This window comes from Magallana gigas, chromosome 1 (assembly GCF_963853765.1).
Source record: "Magallana gigas chromosome 1, xbMagGiga1.1, whole genome shotgun sequence".
In the NCBI taxonomy this organism is placed as follows: Eukaryota; Metazoa; Mollusca; class Bivalvia; order Ostreida; family Ostreidae; genus Magallana; species Magallana gigas.
Genome location: NC_088853.1, coordinates 20426968 through 20443007, shown reverse-complemented (window position 1 = coordinate 20443007; position 16040 = coordinate 20426968). Strand labels below are relative to the sequence as shown.

The 16040-nt window shown below is 34.2% G+C and overlaps 2 protein-coding genes across 2 annotated transcripts; both read left to right on the top strand.

Moving 5' to 3' along the window:
- Positions 1-7: 7 nt before the first annotated feature.
- On the top strand, positions 8-6122 carry LOC136275697 (uncharacterized). The gene is made up of 4 exons (XM_066085447.1): positions 8-132; positions 1337-1435; positions 1577-1681; positions 5899-6122. The coding sequence occupies exons 1-4, from the start codon at positions 105-107 to the stop codon at positions 6120-6122; spliced, it is 456 nt and encodes a 151-aa protein (XP_065941519.1). The 5' UTR covers positions 8-104.
- A 2178-nt stretch (positions 6123-8300) lies between these two features.
- Positions 8301-11046, top strand: LOC105319174 (uncharacterized). The gene is made up of 4 exons (XM_020063677.3): positions 8301-8845; positions 9309-9380; positions 9826-9993; positions 10141-11046. Exons 1-4 carry the CDS (start codon positions 8596-8598, stop codon positions 10401-10403), a joined length of 753 nt encoding a protein of 250 aa, XP_019919236.3. The 5' UTR covers positions 8301-8595; the 3' UTR covers positions 10404-11046.
- Positions 11047-16040: the final 4994 nt, after the last annotated feature.

Here is a 16040-nt window from a genome sequence, read left to right as displayed (position 1 = left end):
TAGGTGGATCTTTGTTTACCGGGCCCTACCAAGCAACGCATACACAGGCGCTGGTCAGAATCAAAGTATGGGGTTTGTGCGATCTCCCCCCGGCCAACTTTACCATGTCAGGAACCACGAGTATTTCAACATGTACGTATTGTCATCATTATAATTATTATCAGTTGTGTTCAATGAACGAAAAAAAAAGGGTAGTCAGCAAATCACAAATCAAATCTACCTTCGATTGTTTTTTATACCATACATTCATTTTCCTAAATTAGTATCATTAAAATATTAAAGAATATTTCTAACTTTTAGCATGTACAGATCCGCGTTTCAAAGAGATTGATATTTTCAAAGATTAGAAACGTCCACCAAGCTCTTTGAAATGTCAAAATATTGCTCTTTATTTTTCATTTTGAAGGTGTTTTTTTTCTCAAATTTTCTTCTCGCCGATCTTTTTATTGTATGCTCAACACTACTTTTGTACAATCATGTACTCTTTATATGACATCAGTCTTTCTACAGAAACTAATTCCCTAGAATTTATAAATATATCATTCATATAATGCAGAAGTTGAAGACTTGGTTTTCAACAAGCTTTTTCCTTTACTTTATAAATGGAGACATTAACAAATGCGTGTGTCTGACGTTAAAAAATTCACCAGATCATAGTTTAACATTGCAATATGGAATATGCATAATTTAAAAAAAAGCGCTTACATGATTAGATTATTATATGTAATTGGGTACTGGTTATTAGTTTTTATATGAATATGTTTTGATTCACATAATAAATTGGGTAACCATTATTTTGTAAGTGATTCTGTTTGTAAGATGTTTGTCATCTTGATTTCCATCAATGCTAGAATATACTTTAAAGAAAATGGATAATCAACAAGTTAACTGATCTTCCTAAACATGTTAGATACTATTTTTTATGGCCATTAAGAGGGCCCAATGATCATGGCTTTTTTGGACAGAATTTATCTCCTTTCCTTCAAAAGAAATATAGGAAAATACCTATATTCAAAATGTGGATTTTATTCGTTTTTCTGTTTTAAATAATAGTTTAAAACTCTTAAAAATTAAGGAAAATTTGATGGTTGATCCATTCAGCCTCCTTTACAATTTTTTAGTAAAGAAAAACATCCTAGTATTTCACCTTAAAATTTTGATATTCTCCTATATCTTTATAATAATTCAAAAATTTAAAGAAGAATTAATTATTAAGGTCTGAAAATTCCCACGACTATGTATTCGTCTTGAATGACGAAAAAAAATATCAAAGCGTAGCGTAGGTTTGAACATGTTGTTACCTGTGTTATAGTGTCATCTTATAATCATGTTATAGCAAGCAGCTACCAGAGCGTGACACATGGACTTAGCAGGTACCCTGACCTTGTAGTAGTGCAGCTGAAGATGTCAAACGGCTACGTTTCAGAGGCAGGGGGTAAGGGGGACTACTCCTGGTTATACCGTTCAATGTATACAATCCAACAACTGCCAAAAATTTCCATACGTAGATGTATTCTTTATTAGATTCTTTCTTTGATATAACACATACTTTTGTATAATTCTTTTCACATTACAGGAGTCACATTCAATTCTGTATCTGAGACGCATCAAAGCATTTGTGGAACTTTGTTCGCGTACGACGATCAGGAAATCCGGATTTGGTCCGCTTCGGGATATTCCGGTAATGTTTTTTTCTAGGATTCTTTCTTTTTGTTTTTTTCATTTTTAATTGTCTTTTTCTTTTTAAAAAAATTTCTTTCTTTCTTTTTTTTCTGCCAAAAGGTAAAAATAAATGTATGGCCATTATAATAGATAAATATAGTAGGATTTATACTTTCGCTTGCAGAGTAAATTGCCTCGAACGAGTTTTCTATATTATATGTATGCTAACGCTTTATATGTAAGATCTGTACAGGCCATAGATCCTAACTCTTTGTTGAGCGGACAAGTAGACTGCCAAATTACAATGCTAAGGCTTTTTCATTCATATAGCAAGCCCATGTGCTAGTCATCTATTTTAACCCCTGGATGGAGAAATAACACAAGAAGAGTAAAGAACTTGCCCGAGCTTACAATGTTACCGCGATAGCAAGATACCGGACATGTGTTTATCGTGTCCAATGTAGTCGACGCTAGTATATATTGGAGTGTTTCTGTTGAATGTTTAAGTTTAAAACATTTGAAAAACGTTGTACGTTTATAAAAGGACCTATATACTAACTGCAAACAAAACTTCTGCATTCGCCATGTTTACTTTCTAAAATATCACGAGAAATTGCGATACATCGCCGAGGCTTTTGATAGTTGCCTGAACCGATTGTAGATGTGTATATATACGTCCATGGTTTTTATTGAGGTGACTATTAGACTAGGTTGTTCGCACTTACACCCTAGGACAATTGTTTGACAATGAATTAGCATTGTGTTTAAGTCTGAGTTCGTCCAATGTGTAGATATTGACATTTTAGCATTAATAGCTTGAAATAATATAAAATAAAATTCAATACCGCGTAGGCTTACGGACACCTGCTTCTGTGCATGCACTTCTCTGTAGAAATCTATATATTATGACGTAAACTTAATGATAAAGTTGAATTGAGTCTAATAAAAGATAAAATACTTTCACTGTCAATTGTATGCAGTTTCTTTGAGCCTAGTATTCATTTTCTTTCTATACAAGAACTTGGTGTTCATTTGAAAGGAATGATATATACATTAATAAATATTTATTTAATATCAGAAGAGGTCGAAACACTGTTAGGTTTCAGCCTTTTATGGTACCTCTGGACGATATTATTCAGTTTTTGTAGAATATCTATTGTCGTAGTATATTACTTCTTTGTTTAACGTCTGATATTTTGTTTACAAAACGTTGGTACTGTTTTTAAGGACAAAAAGCACAAGAACAAATAGACCAAAACAAATACCGACAAATTTTATATATTTATTTGTCTTATGTACGAATGAATTTTAAACAATGCAGGAATTTAACCTTTTGGAGTGGACTGTAGTCCGTTTGTTTGGTTTTGTTTTTTTTTTATCTTTAAATTCTATTTTTGTTTTTTTATTATTTTGTTTGTTTTTCTTATGTATTTTTTTTTGTTGACGACATTAATGGCGAAAGCGGCGAAAATAAAATGGGGACGAATATTTTCCTACATACAGTAATTTTTATTTTAACATGCATTAGGGAAGCCTAATAATCACCCTAGTCTAGCTAACAGTTGATGACTTGAATAACTAATTCAAGGAAAGTAAAACGGCATTTTCGTAGCATATTGCGTTTCAAGAGGATTAAAAGTCAAAATTTACCGAACAATTACCTAAATCACGGTGTAGTACCTAAACGGCTGCTATCAGTAAAAAGCAGCGTTCGGTGTTTCTATTCGAAAATTGAACGGTTGCTAGTTGAAAAAAGCATGCACGAAACGCATGGATCAAGCCACAAAATTGACGAAAAATGTACCCAAACCATGTAAGTGTTTGAATAATCCGTGTGCACGGAATATGTAAGGTATTATTATAATATTTCATAAATGTAGTTTGGAAAATAGTCTGATGAATAACCAGAAATAGAGAAATTTCCTAGGTCGGTGACGAACTAATAAGCTGTTACAACGAAGTTTTAAGCTGATATTTTCATCTACAAATCATAGTTTGTTTGTTCTATATTATGAAAAAAAAGCATTTATCTATTCTGATTTTTTAAAGTAACGGTTGCTATTTGAAATACTGATATGTTCGCACCGGCTATAAACTGAATACGATGCACCGGCTACTATATGAAACTTAAATTTCTTTTCCAGCTAGAAAAAAAAAATCAAACTTATGGCTGCACAAGCCTAAACAATCTAAAACACATCACACAGAATGTGAGACATCAAGTGCTTCAACGATTTCAACTCCACCAAATCGCGTTCACCCATGCAGCGCTAATCTACGAAATGCACCCTTAAAAGCCATGATTCCATAGTAACCTATGACATATTAAGTCTGTCCAAAGCTACTGTTTCTTTCACCTTTGAGCCATATTTTTTTTACAAAATACACATAAAGAGAATAAGAAAATTTAAAATCAATTAAAAGAAAAATATTGAATATTTGTTTATGGAGGGTATCCCTTTTTTACCGGGAGATTTTTAGAGGTATAAAAACAGATTTCTAATGGAGGTTTGTAATTGGAAAATCTGATCTTTTTTCCTTTCGGAGGAGTCTCAGAACACCTTAACATGATTTTCTATTGATATCATATGGGTATCAGAGTTCAAAATTCACTATATATACCGGTATACATCTTTGTTAGATGACAGTTAGAATTTCCAAATTGCAAAGTTAAATTTTTGGTTCTCGCAAAAATTTATGATGTACTAGTGTATACAGGGAAATATTCGCCCGTTTTATTTTCGTCCCGTTCGCCTCTTTTGTCAGCGGGCAAGTACTGCGCAAACATTAACTAACCTCATGCGGAACGATATTATTTTCATGAAATGTAAAAAAATTGATAAAGGATGAAATGTGTACATTTATATGTAGGTCATACAGGTAAACAGTCTCAACTTCTCGCGCACTGCTAGCTCACATCACGACAGATAGTAAAACATAATGTATTTAAATCAAATTCTATAAAAATAAAAAGGGGGTGTCATGAACGACTATGTAATACATTCCACAGGTGCATGAGGACGGGACCCCCCACCCACAACAACATTCACCCCACATTCCCCAGTTATTTTTTTCATCATTTATTTTTTTTTATGTATACGTTGATGTATTGTACGCTACACTAAAAATTCAAAATTAACGCGAAACAAGCTATATATAAAAAATATACCAGTGGTATATATTTTTTTATACATAGCTTATTTCGCATTAAAATAACTCGGGAATTTGGAAGGGGGGGGGGGGTGGGGAGTGCCGTCCCCAAGCACCTGTGATACATTTGCGGTGGTTTCGAGCTCTGTTGGAAAGGTCGGAGAGTTGCGAAAGTCGTTTTTTTAAACGGTTACTATAGAATAACATATTTCAATTGTGTGATTCAATGCATATACATGGATGTTATTTCATTGAGGTTAGAAAGTGCACATTTCCAATAGAAATTGGTGTCGTTGTCTTATAGTAGCCGTAACATACGGCTTATCGAGTAAAATCGTCATAGTTTTTATACAAACATAGAAAATGGATAATTATTGCAATCAAACTATTCTGTGTACAAATATTAAGAAATCGGTCGCTTCAATTTTTTAAAAAAAACTTTGATTTTGGCGCAATCATGTCAAAAAACTTAATTCGACTGCACATGTGACCAAATCAACGACAGTTATTCACGAAGTTTTAAGTCAATTCTTCATCTTGTATGTAGGTAGCTGGATATTTTAGTGTTGAAATGTGCGTTACGTTCCGTAAGGGTTGTCAAGTTTGCAGGTTAATTAAAATCTTTGAGAAAATGAGCATTTTGTTCAATCTGAAAAGAAAAATACTTACTGTGTCGGACATCTTTTTCAGCTAGTAACCGTATAATTTTCGAACAGAAACAGAGAATGTCGATTTTTTACGGATAGCAACCGTTTAGGTACTACACCGTGTAAATATTTGTTTTAGATTCTTATAATTTTTTTTAACCGTGAACTCTACCTTAGTGAATAAAACTAATCCTTGTATCTTAAAATTGTAAATTTAATTTTGTCCATACATAAAAACTCTTCGTCTTGAAGAAATTAATCATTATAATGACTACCCTTTTACTAGTAAACTGCTCGTCTTCCTGTGCAAGTATTGTCAGGTAAAATATTACAACGTAACTGTTACAACTTATTGATGAGTTTTATGTTATGTTCCAGTTTATATAGACCACAGAGTTTATTAGTTGTTTCAACTGGCAGTACGGAAATGATTTTTCAGGTAATTACGTGTTTTGTGCACGTGATGGTTGGGGAACAGAAGAGGTACAGAGCTATGACGCCACTCTCTATATACAAGCCTGGGTTCTATGTAGCAACCAGTTCACAAGGACCTTTGTCATGGATAAAAATAACGCAGATGTTGCGTCACCTACCGTGGATAGAGTCCCTCTGAAAGCGGTTTACAGCCTCGATTCCATGCTGGTGTCTGTAGAAGTAGGTTAACAGTAACATTACATGAATTGACAGATATCAGAGAAACTTCATTTCTCGATTTTGTATATAAATAATTTTTATCAATGAATATATAGAGTTTGAACTTTATACTACACCGTCCTCTTAGATAAAAATGGCATACATGTACAAAAGTCATATATTTTGATAAATCTAGTCAGGTATCAAACATTTAACCCAACCCCCCCACCCCCCTCCCAACCTTCCAATCCTACACAACCTCAAACACAAAAGCATTATGATTTAAACAATCTGAACGTGTAAATAGATACTGTAAATGTCTTTTATTCCTGGGGTCTTTAATTTCACGGTTTGCCGAGTTGTTACCTTTCGTGATGCTTTTAATTTCACGGAAGATAGAGTTACCTCCCGTAAATAATTATCGGTGAATGAAGCTCACATTGTTCACATGCTATAGGTATAAATATTCAGTAAAAAGATGCCAATATTAAACTGGGTAAGACAACGGACATTGGAAAATCGACAACCAATTCTCCAGCCATGCCTGATCCTACACAAATTGAAAACATGCAATTCAAGAAGCACAAATCACTGCTCTGTGTAATACTGAAGTGGAAAAAGCCATCACCCCCATAAATGGCCCGTTCTGCGATTAAGAATGGTCCTGCAAAGGCTGCCTGCCATTTTAGTGAGGACTTGGGGAGAGAAGTAGCCGAAAGCACGATACGCAGCATCCAAACACTTTTTCAGGGTAGTCCCAGTAAAAATACGCTGAGCGTTTTACCCTACTCACCCCATGGACGGCCGCTTAAACTTGAACAATATGATGATCTTGTCAAAGCATACATTCGAAGACTAAGAGTTGCTGGTGGGGTTGTTAATGCACAAACTGTCATAACCGGGGCCAAAGGGATCGTGTTGTTCAAAGACAGCACACTGCTGCAGAAGAAAATGGGGCACGATTGACATTACAAAAGAATGGACACGTTCTATGTTGAACAATGGCTTTCTCAAAAAGAAATGAAACCAAAGAAAATAAACACTTTCTGGAAGATTACGAGGACATAAAAGGTGATAATTTAAAATAGAATTCACGACAACATTGCAAAATTCAAGATTCCGAATGAGTTCATAATCAAATGGGATCAAACGGTCGTAAATTTAATTCCTTGCGGCGAATGGACTATGCTCAAAAGCGGTAAGTCTTCACAAATTATTGTTAAAAATAGCATTTAATGATAATACTATTTTGGTAAAACACTGATTTTTCTCTCCGTTTCTCTCCGTTGATTGTATCAGATGCCAAGTTCTAATCAAGGGGGTAGACGACAAGCATCAAATAACGGCCGTTCTCGCAGTCTAAAAGTCTGGTAAACTACTCCCTTCTCAGCAGTTATACCAGGGCCTTACCGCCAAGTTTCACCCCAATTACCGGTTTCCTTATGAATGAGATATACTGTGGAATCATTAAATTTCGTGGGGGCCAATTTTCGTGGATGGCTTAAATTTTACATGTTCTTGGGGATGTAATTTCGTGTATTCTCATATATCTACAAAAGGAAATATGACTTTATTACCCTAATTAAAAATTAGTGGAGGATGTTATTTCGTGGATGAGAGGTAACCACGAATTCCACGAAAATTGAGCCACCACGAAATCTAATGATTCCACAGTACATCACAGTGAAAACCAATGGAGCAGCGCTGCGACAATGAAGCGATATAGGGAAAAAGTAATTCTGCCGTACATAGAACAGGTGCGCGCTAATCTTGATTTACCTCCAAAACAGAAGGCGCTCTGTATTTCTGATGTTTACAAAGCTAACCAAGACAAAGAGTTACTTACATACATGGACGAAAAAGAAATAAAGGTGGTATTCGTCCCTGTCGCGTGTACCGATAGGCTTCAGCCCTTAGACGTACAAATCAACGGCAAATTTAAATCCCTTCTGAATTTCAGATTTTCCATGCAGACGAAGTTTAATCGGTATTGGAAAATGGTGTAGATATTGAAAGTGTAAACATTGATCTACGATTTTCAAAAATTAAGCCACCTCATGCTCAATGGCTTGTATATGCAATGGACTTCATCGTCGGCGCTTTTGGAAAGGTTCGAATTTAATTTTCGCCAATTGTACAACAATTACGATGGTGTGTTTATGTTTTGGTGGTCGGAATAAATTGATGTACATTGTTCATTACTTTGTTTCATTTTCATTGGTGCCAAATACTGAAATAATACTGAAATTATTTATGATATTTTGCGAATTAATTTAGCAAAAGAGTTTAATAAACAGCTGCTACGGAACACTACTTTATAACTAATATTTTCCTAAAGTATGCATTTTTTTCTGGGGCCATGCTTTTTAATTCAACTATTAAAATATTCGCGAAGTTATTAAATTCACGGAAAATAGACTAACCGTGAACATAGTGAAATTAAAAACACGTAAGGTTATCACGTCTACAGTGATATATACTGCAGATAATTATTGCTATTTAGATGAAAGCTTTGAGAGGTAACAATGCTGGCTTCACATTTTATGCTGGAGGGAGTGCTATGATTGACCAAACATCGGATTCATATGGCGCAATTATTTACGCCTACACGGAAACGGAAGTATTGCTATGGAGGCCATCAACAGCAAATCCAAATGGCTACTTGATTTATGTGGGCGGTATATGGGGAGCTGGAACCAACAACCAGCAAGATACAGTAGTACAAGTTACGGTCAAGGTCATCGATTTCAACGGTACTCTCTTTTATATTAAAAGACAATTCCAAATTAAGTCTATTAACTTGAATTAACTAAATATATTTTTATAAATATGCATTAATAGTAGCTGCATTCCATCGAAGATCATTGTGTAGTCAAATGCTAAATCCGATCCATTTTTTAACTGATGTCAACTTTTCATGCTCTGTATTTTGACGCAGATAACATTATTTTCAGACGGATTTGCATCTCTTTAAACTACGCATACGTGTCGCGGTGTTACTGTTTAAAGTTATTCATTGATTTTGTATGCCAAACTTGTTTCAAACTTCAGTACCTAAGGAAGACTAATGAACGGTTTAACATTAAAGACGGCAGACAAGGGGATATATCGGAGTGAAAATACTAATTCACAGAATAAATATCTTTCAATCCAGGACGAACTGACTGAAACATAACTAGAGGGTCACTCTAAAATTTAACTACATACTTTAAACAGGGTCACCTTGTTCGGAAACATATGACTGCATACCCAGTTGGTCCACTATGGCAAGCACTTGTGCTTCTTCAGGTATGCTTGCTAATTTTATCGCATATTATTTCATACCAGGCTAATAAAGGATAGAATTTAACACATTTACCTTCAATGGATATATAATAATGGAATAAATTTACAAGCTGAGATCAGATTATTTTTAAATTTGTATTTGTGCAATTTTGGCTTGAACCCCTTCACTATGAACCAATATGTAGTACATTACCGTAGATCATTAACAACAAAAATTTCGTTGAGACTTTAATTGTAATATTATTACTAGTCTAAGATTACTAATTTTTAACGATAAAGAATGATGATTTATGGTATGAATAACAAAAAAAAGGATTATTCAGAGTTATCGGACATAGCTGATGATCAGAGGTCGTTAAACAGAAAAAAAATAGGGAATTGTTTCGCTCACTTAAATAATTTAATTCCGTGGCCTTTAATCTTTTTTTTTCTTTTGGATTTTTGGTAGATTGTCCAATTCCTGTTGATATAACAAATGCTAACAAGCTCTATGACGGAGTAACCAATGGTAGCCGAACTTTGTACTCATGCGCAACCGGATACACAGGAAGTTCTAACGAATCCATGACTCACTGTGTAAACGGAGCATGGACAACGACAGCCATGACTTGTACAGGTCGGTGTTGCAATACTGTTACTGTTTGTGTCCGGTTTTATATAAAAAAAAAAAAATTATATTATGTTATTATAGAATGACGACAGAATATAATAAGCGAAAAAAAACCCTGATAGGATACTGTAGCAACAGTTTCATTTTTTTTAGTTAGCTTTATAAGTGCCAACAGTATTCTACTTAACCAAACCATTGAGGAATGGATCGAGGACATCAAGAAGGAACTGACTGTGGACAAGAAGGCGACCAGTGCTTACACACGAAGCCTTATCAGCGTGTATGATGCACGGCCGAGCGCCGTTGCCATTGGGGGAGTTGGAATCGGCATGCTCTGCCTAGTAGGTCTGATTCTGCTACTGCCAGACCTCATCAACATCTTTAGATACTGTTGTGAATCTAGTGAAAAGGATTGATTACATGGTATTTTTGGTTTATATTCAAGAGTGTGCCATTTTTTTCTTTGAAAAATATAGTTCGGTTTGAATTTGACGTGTTCTGTTAAACATTTTACTGACTGAGTTACAATCCATATCTTTAACCACAACGACGTATTCGTGCAATTTTTTTTATATCTGCGTTCAATGTACCCGGTCTCGGATATTTCTTTCGTATGATTTATAACACATTTTAGTTTGATTTGGACTGTGTATGTGCTGAAAAAATATTTGGAGTGAACATCGTACTATTGCCATATATCATAGCTTTTACATTGACATTTATGTTTCTCTGATTTAAAAGTAGCATTTTACTAAGAACTAAGAATCAATTTGCAAAGGATAATCCAAAACATTAAATCAAAGACTGTTTATATTAATGGTTCAGGTGTTGAAAATTAGATATATACTAGTTATATTAATAAAGGAAATGTGTACATTACGTCAACAACTTTTATAATAACGGGCCTTTAAACGTATGTACACTAATAAACATACCAAGTTGCAGATTCCAACGTACACGTAACGCCAAATATGTTTCTTATATTCACTTGCTGGCTATGTAAAAGACACACACAAATATGTTTACCTTCCTTAGGACTTAATATTTAATGCATATTTAATACTATATAATTAAGAAACATAAACTGGCACCAAAAATTGTGCTGTCATTGGGATCAGCTCTTTCAAACACGGCGAACAGTGTCCATTTAAATAAATGACAATATTGAATGGACTGAGTTATCAGAAAAAATGTGACACAAATATAAACAATGTAATCAATAAAATATCAATTGGTCATATTTCGTGATTGATACTAGTCTTAAAAAAGACAAACACTTTACATGGCAAAAATGGTCATCGAGAAAACAGCCAGAGTCTTTGGAATATTTGTCTTTGCATTGTTTCTTTGACATAATTTACATGTACTCATTTAGGATCTGCTGTTTATTTTGTACAGAATGAACTGGAAATAGCATTGATCAGACCAAACTAGTGAGATTAAGTGTGAGCTATTATTTTCAACTTTTAAACATGCACGGAACTAAAGCTACCGGGTCGTCCCTCCGAGTTTTTTTTCAGACCGGGGGCTACAGACCTGTAACATGCAACGGTTTCCCCCTAACATTGTAACGTACACTCTATTTTTGTTTCAGGTCAATTTGCTATACTCGAATTGATTTACTTCAAAATGTAGTACTTTGGAATATATCTTCTTCTTTTTTTTTTTACATCTAATTAACACGTTAGAATATCTCGAGAGATTTTTTTTTCATTTCGGAAATAATTGTTTAGTAGCTCCAATATCACTTACTAATCCGTTTTGACATAACTTCATAATCTAAGGTATTTGTTTAACATTTTAAAATCAATATCCAAATATAAGCTTTCTTTTTTTTCTTTCTCTGTGTAAACACAACAATAAAGCTTAGAATTAAATGCTGCTTATTTGTATATATCGGAACAATTTGGTTCAACCACTTATCTTTTTTCCCTTCGATTCAATGCATACAATTTGATTAGAAACAATATTTGCTGTCATTTTCTGAGAGTTCATACAGGTATTTTACTTGATTATAACAATTAATTTAACCTATAGAAATAATAAAAATGTAATCTATGAGAGACATATCATACAGAAAAATATTAGCGCCACATTGACCCCCGTTTATGTCTTCCTTTTTGTAAAATTTAATGTGGAAATTTTACACTTTAATTCGTAAAGTTTACACTTTCATCTGCACAAAATTTACATTAAGTCTTTACTCTGTAAGTGTAACATAATGATTTCTACATATTAAACCCTAGTCACATGTCAGGATGTGAGCAACGGCTGTCGGGTTTTTTGAGGCAAAAGTGGGATTATTCGGGCAACTTTGAGCGTTTTTTCAGCCCTTCTCTTGAACAATATCGACCTATTTTCTTATTGGCCGACATATGTTGTCTCTCTTGGGCCAGGTTATAACGTTCGATCACTGTCCGACCATCGGACGACAATTTGTGATTGTTGTCGTTTGTTGATCGACATTTTGACATTTGAAATTTTTAAAAATAAATGTTGGCCGGGATACATCAATGGATGCCGAAAATCGACAGAGGGTCGACAGTTCCTTTGGGCGAATCTGACAAATAGCCTAATGGACGACCGACCGTATACATATTCAGTTAAACATCAACCTACAGTCCATCGATCGATAGCCGGCGACCAGGCGGACGACCCCATGCTGGAGACTTACTGGGGGTAAAAATCAATTTGTATTTCAACATTTAATGATCGAGCGACGAATCGATCACAAATACACATTCAAACTTTGATATCGGTGCTCTTATTTGTTGCTTCGACTGCTCCACATCCTCAGATACAAAACAGACGATCGAGCCAGGTGGAAGACGCCATGCTGCAATTCTTTTCTTTTTTTTGTCAATAAATTGAAGCTATGTTTAAAACAATATGAGCTGTATTTTTTTTAAATTTTATTTTGGGCAAAAAGCTATTAGCATGATAATTCTGCATGCATGTAACTTAAACTTTTATGATAAATAAGATTTGAACAAATCATTAATTTTTGTCCAAAAAAAGGATTTCTCTTCCAAAGAATATATAGCATATCAATTTTTGTACAGGACGACAATAATTCAATTTTGCTCCAATAAAGGCTTCTCAACGGCTTTTCCCACAAAAATATTGCTAACAGAAATTTAAAAACTATGAAATTTTTTGTCATTTTAGTAGAAAATAACATCTTCGTAAAAAAAAAAAATCAACATGAAAATTGCAGCTTATATTGCTTTAAATGGTTACAAGTAAATATTCAGCAAATACTGACTGATACGTAATCGACTGACAATGAAAATCAGACGGTGATCGATTGACGACTCACCGAATTACGAACATTCCAACTTTTGTGAAGTTATCGGTGTTCTCCTGGGAATTAAAGGCGGCTGCTCAGCATCGTCTGATGCAGGTGTCATAACAGTATTTCACTGAAGGTTCACGTTAAAACATGGCTGAGGCAAAATAATTCCCGAATTATTCTTTGAATTCGGGGCGTTTCCGCACGCGATAGGAGCTGATTTTTTTACGAGATGAAAAATAATGTGTAAGAGGTCTAACTATTCCATTTTTCTAATAATGCAAGGTCATTTGAATTTTTGATGCGTGTTGTTTCCGGACGGGGGTGAAAAGGCCCGGGCTTGATTTTCAAGCACATGTGTAACTTCGAGGTAAACAAAGTCTCACGCCTTGCTGGATGCCCGTGTGTATTTTGCTAGAAAATTGTAAATGAAGCAAGTTCGTTTTGAATTTTTAATCTGTATGTAAAGTTGTGCAATTTTGTAAAATGTAATACTGTAGTGACACCTGCATGTATCCACACCGGGCGATAATGTTTCTTCAGAGCAGCCGACAATACAAAAAACATTATTGCCCGACTATCGACTTAAATATGACCTAGACATACATGTGTAATACTTAAAGCCTTTATATTTTACACTTCAATCTGTAATTTTACATTTAGGGAGGCCCGCCGATCCACACATTAATCATCAGATCTCCCTAAAATTTTCAGCTTTAATTTGTGTATCTAAAAGTATCACATAAAAAAGAAAATATCCATATTTTTTACGTTCTTAATTTAGGCACCTCCATATGTATATTTTATATAGCATTTATAAATTAAAGGAGATCAATAGTGTCTGATATGGTCATGGCCATCGAACCCTTTTACGTATCATTTTCTATAAATCTCTAGTTTGCATTTGATGCTTCTCATTTTTGGACAACTTCTTTCACAAGTCAGTGGATTTCAAAGGCTAAGGAACAAGTTTAATCAATTGGAGGAAATAACCGACTTGTGAAATAATCATATATTGATCAAACTTTAAAGGTGTCGCCCCATTAATTTTTGACAAAAATGTATGTTTCTTCCATTTTCCTTTACGAAAAAGGAATATCTCCTTAAATTTAATTTAAAAATTTAGTACTATGGTACTGCATTTCCGAAATGGAAAGTTTGAATATTAAGTGTTTGTTAACTTTAGACTATATCACTCTTACTAATCATTAAAAAAAGAAAAGAATTTAACTTTATTATTTCAATATGTATGTTTAATCTTTAAACTCAAATGTCAAATATTTGCTTTCTTGATAGTCCCGGTGTAAACAATGCGATAAACCTATAATCAATTTTTAACCTTAAAGTTTTGTATACATCCAATCAACTCCGTGCAAACACTTACCTTTTTCTCCTTCGGTTTAATGCATACAAGTTGAGTAGAAACAATATTTGCTGTCAATAACTGATTTTACAGTTAGTTTAAGCATATCTTTTACCTTGCGTTGTTTCTTTTGATAAAAAAATTGTTCCCATTGTTCGTATTTTGGTTATCAAAATATGTACTGTATGTTTCCTTGTTTTTATTATTACTGTAAATTCGCAATTATTTTTAAAGAAATAAATTACGAGTTTTCGTAAATGTTGCAGAATAACCTCCGAGGTCGAGAAATGTTGTTTTGAAATATAAAAGCCGAGGCGATAGCGGAGGCTTTCATATTTCAAACAACATTTCGAGACCGAATAGGCCATCCTGTAACATTCACGAAAACAAGAACTTTATTTCTATTCTACTAACAGCCCAGTATTTCTACAGATCGTTTCTCCTAAAGATAGACAATCTTGGTCATTTTGACGGCTGTTCCGTGTAACCCCAACTAGGCAGGTCCTAGGAACAGCCGCATTGATCTCTTGAAAATAAAGACTTGAGGCAATACACATTGTTTTGACTGGAACTAACACGTGAAATTGACATGGTTTTAAAACTTTTTACGGTTTGAAGTTGTACTTTCATGATCAGAGCGAAACAAATAGGTATTTCTGATCTGATAATTTACTGATGACGTTCGTTGTAATATATAGGGAATAATGTCCGCAGCATCTCTTTGATCTTGGCAATAACTGTACTACAATAAGATATCTACATTAGTGATTTATGTTTCGCAATTTATTAAGGACGACGCTGTCATAATGTCTGGAGAAGCTCGGTACTGCGTTAAAGAACTTGCGACCAAAATTAATGAGTGTTTAATATGTAAACGGTGTGACCGTTGGACCGAGCGCAGATTTAACACAGTGCAGGTTGATTTATGTATGATAAAATATATTTAAAACGCACACAGTAGGATCCGCCTGCATAGTTGCCTTCTCATACCATTCGTCAAAGTTAAACTAAACGTTGCGTGCTCCGTCTACACATTATGACGTCATATTTCAGACGTAAAACGTTCAAGTTTTGTCTTCGGAAATAGCCGAAGACAGTTACGCGATTCCGAATTTTCTTTATTTCTCCTTTTATTGTTCATCAATTTTATTCATATGAATGCCGCTGTAATAAAATTGCATACTTTGTTCAGTATCTAAAAGATCAGTTCCTTGACGTTAAGTTTTTATTTTCAATCTGATAATTTGATAAGACATACATAGAACAAGTCGTGTTTCTTGATTGAAGCACTATTGAAACTTCTCTGGTTTCCTTTTTAATTTCTTTTAATTCAAATTCACTTGTATTGAAACACTAGAACCTATTAAAGCGAGTTTAGGGTCAATAAACATCGAAAAG

Excerpts from the sequence above, each read along its gene's own strand:
- LOC105319174 (XM_020063677.3), top strand. The coding sequence starts at position 8,596 with ATGAAAGCTTTGAGAGGTAACAATGCTGGCTTCACATTTTATGCTGGA. Across the intron at positions 9,381-9,825 it reads AAGCACTTGTGCTTCTTCAG|ATTGTCCAATTCCTGTTGAT; the intron begins GTATGCTTGCTA and ends GATTTTTGGTAG. Across the intron at positions 9,994-10,140 it reads GACAGCCATGACTTGTACAG|TTAGCTTTATAAGTGCCAAC; the intron begins GTCGGTGTTGCA and ends CATTTTTTTTAG.
- LOC136275697 (XM_066085447.1), top strand. The coding sequence starts at position 105 with ATGTCAGGAACCACGAGTATTTCAACAT. Across the intron at positions 133-1,336 it reads AACCACGAGTATTTCAACAT|CAAGCAGCTACCAGAGCGTG; the intron begins GTACGTATTGTC and ends ATCATGTTATAG. Across the intron at positions 1,436-1,576 it reads CTACGTTTCAGAGGCAGGGG|GAGTCACATTCAATTCTGTA; the intron begins GTAAGGGGGACT and ends TTCACATTACAG.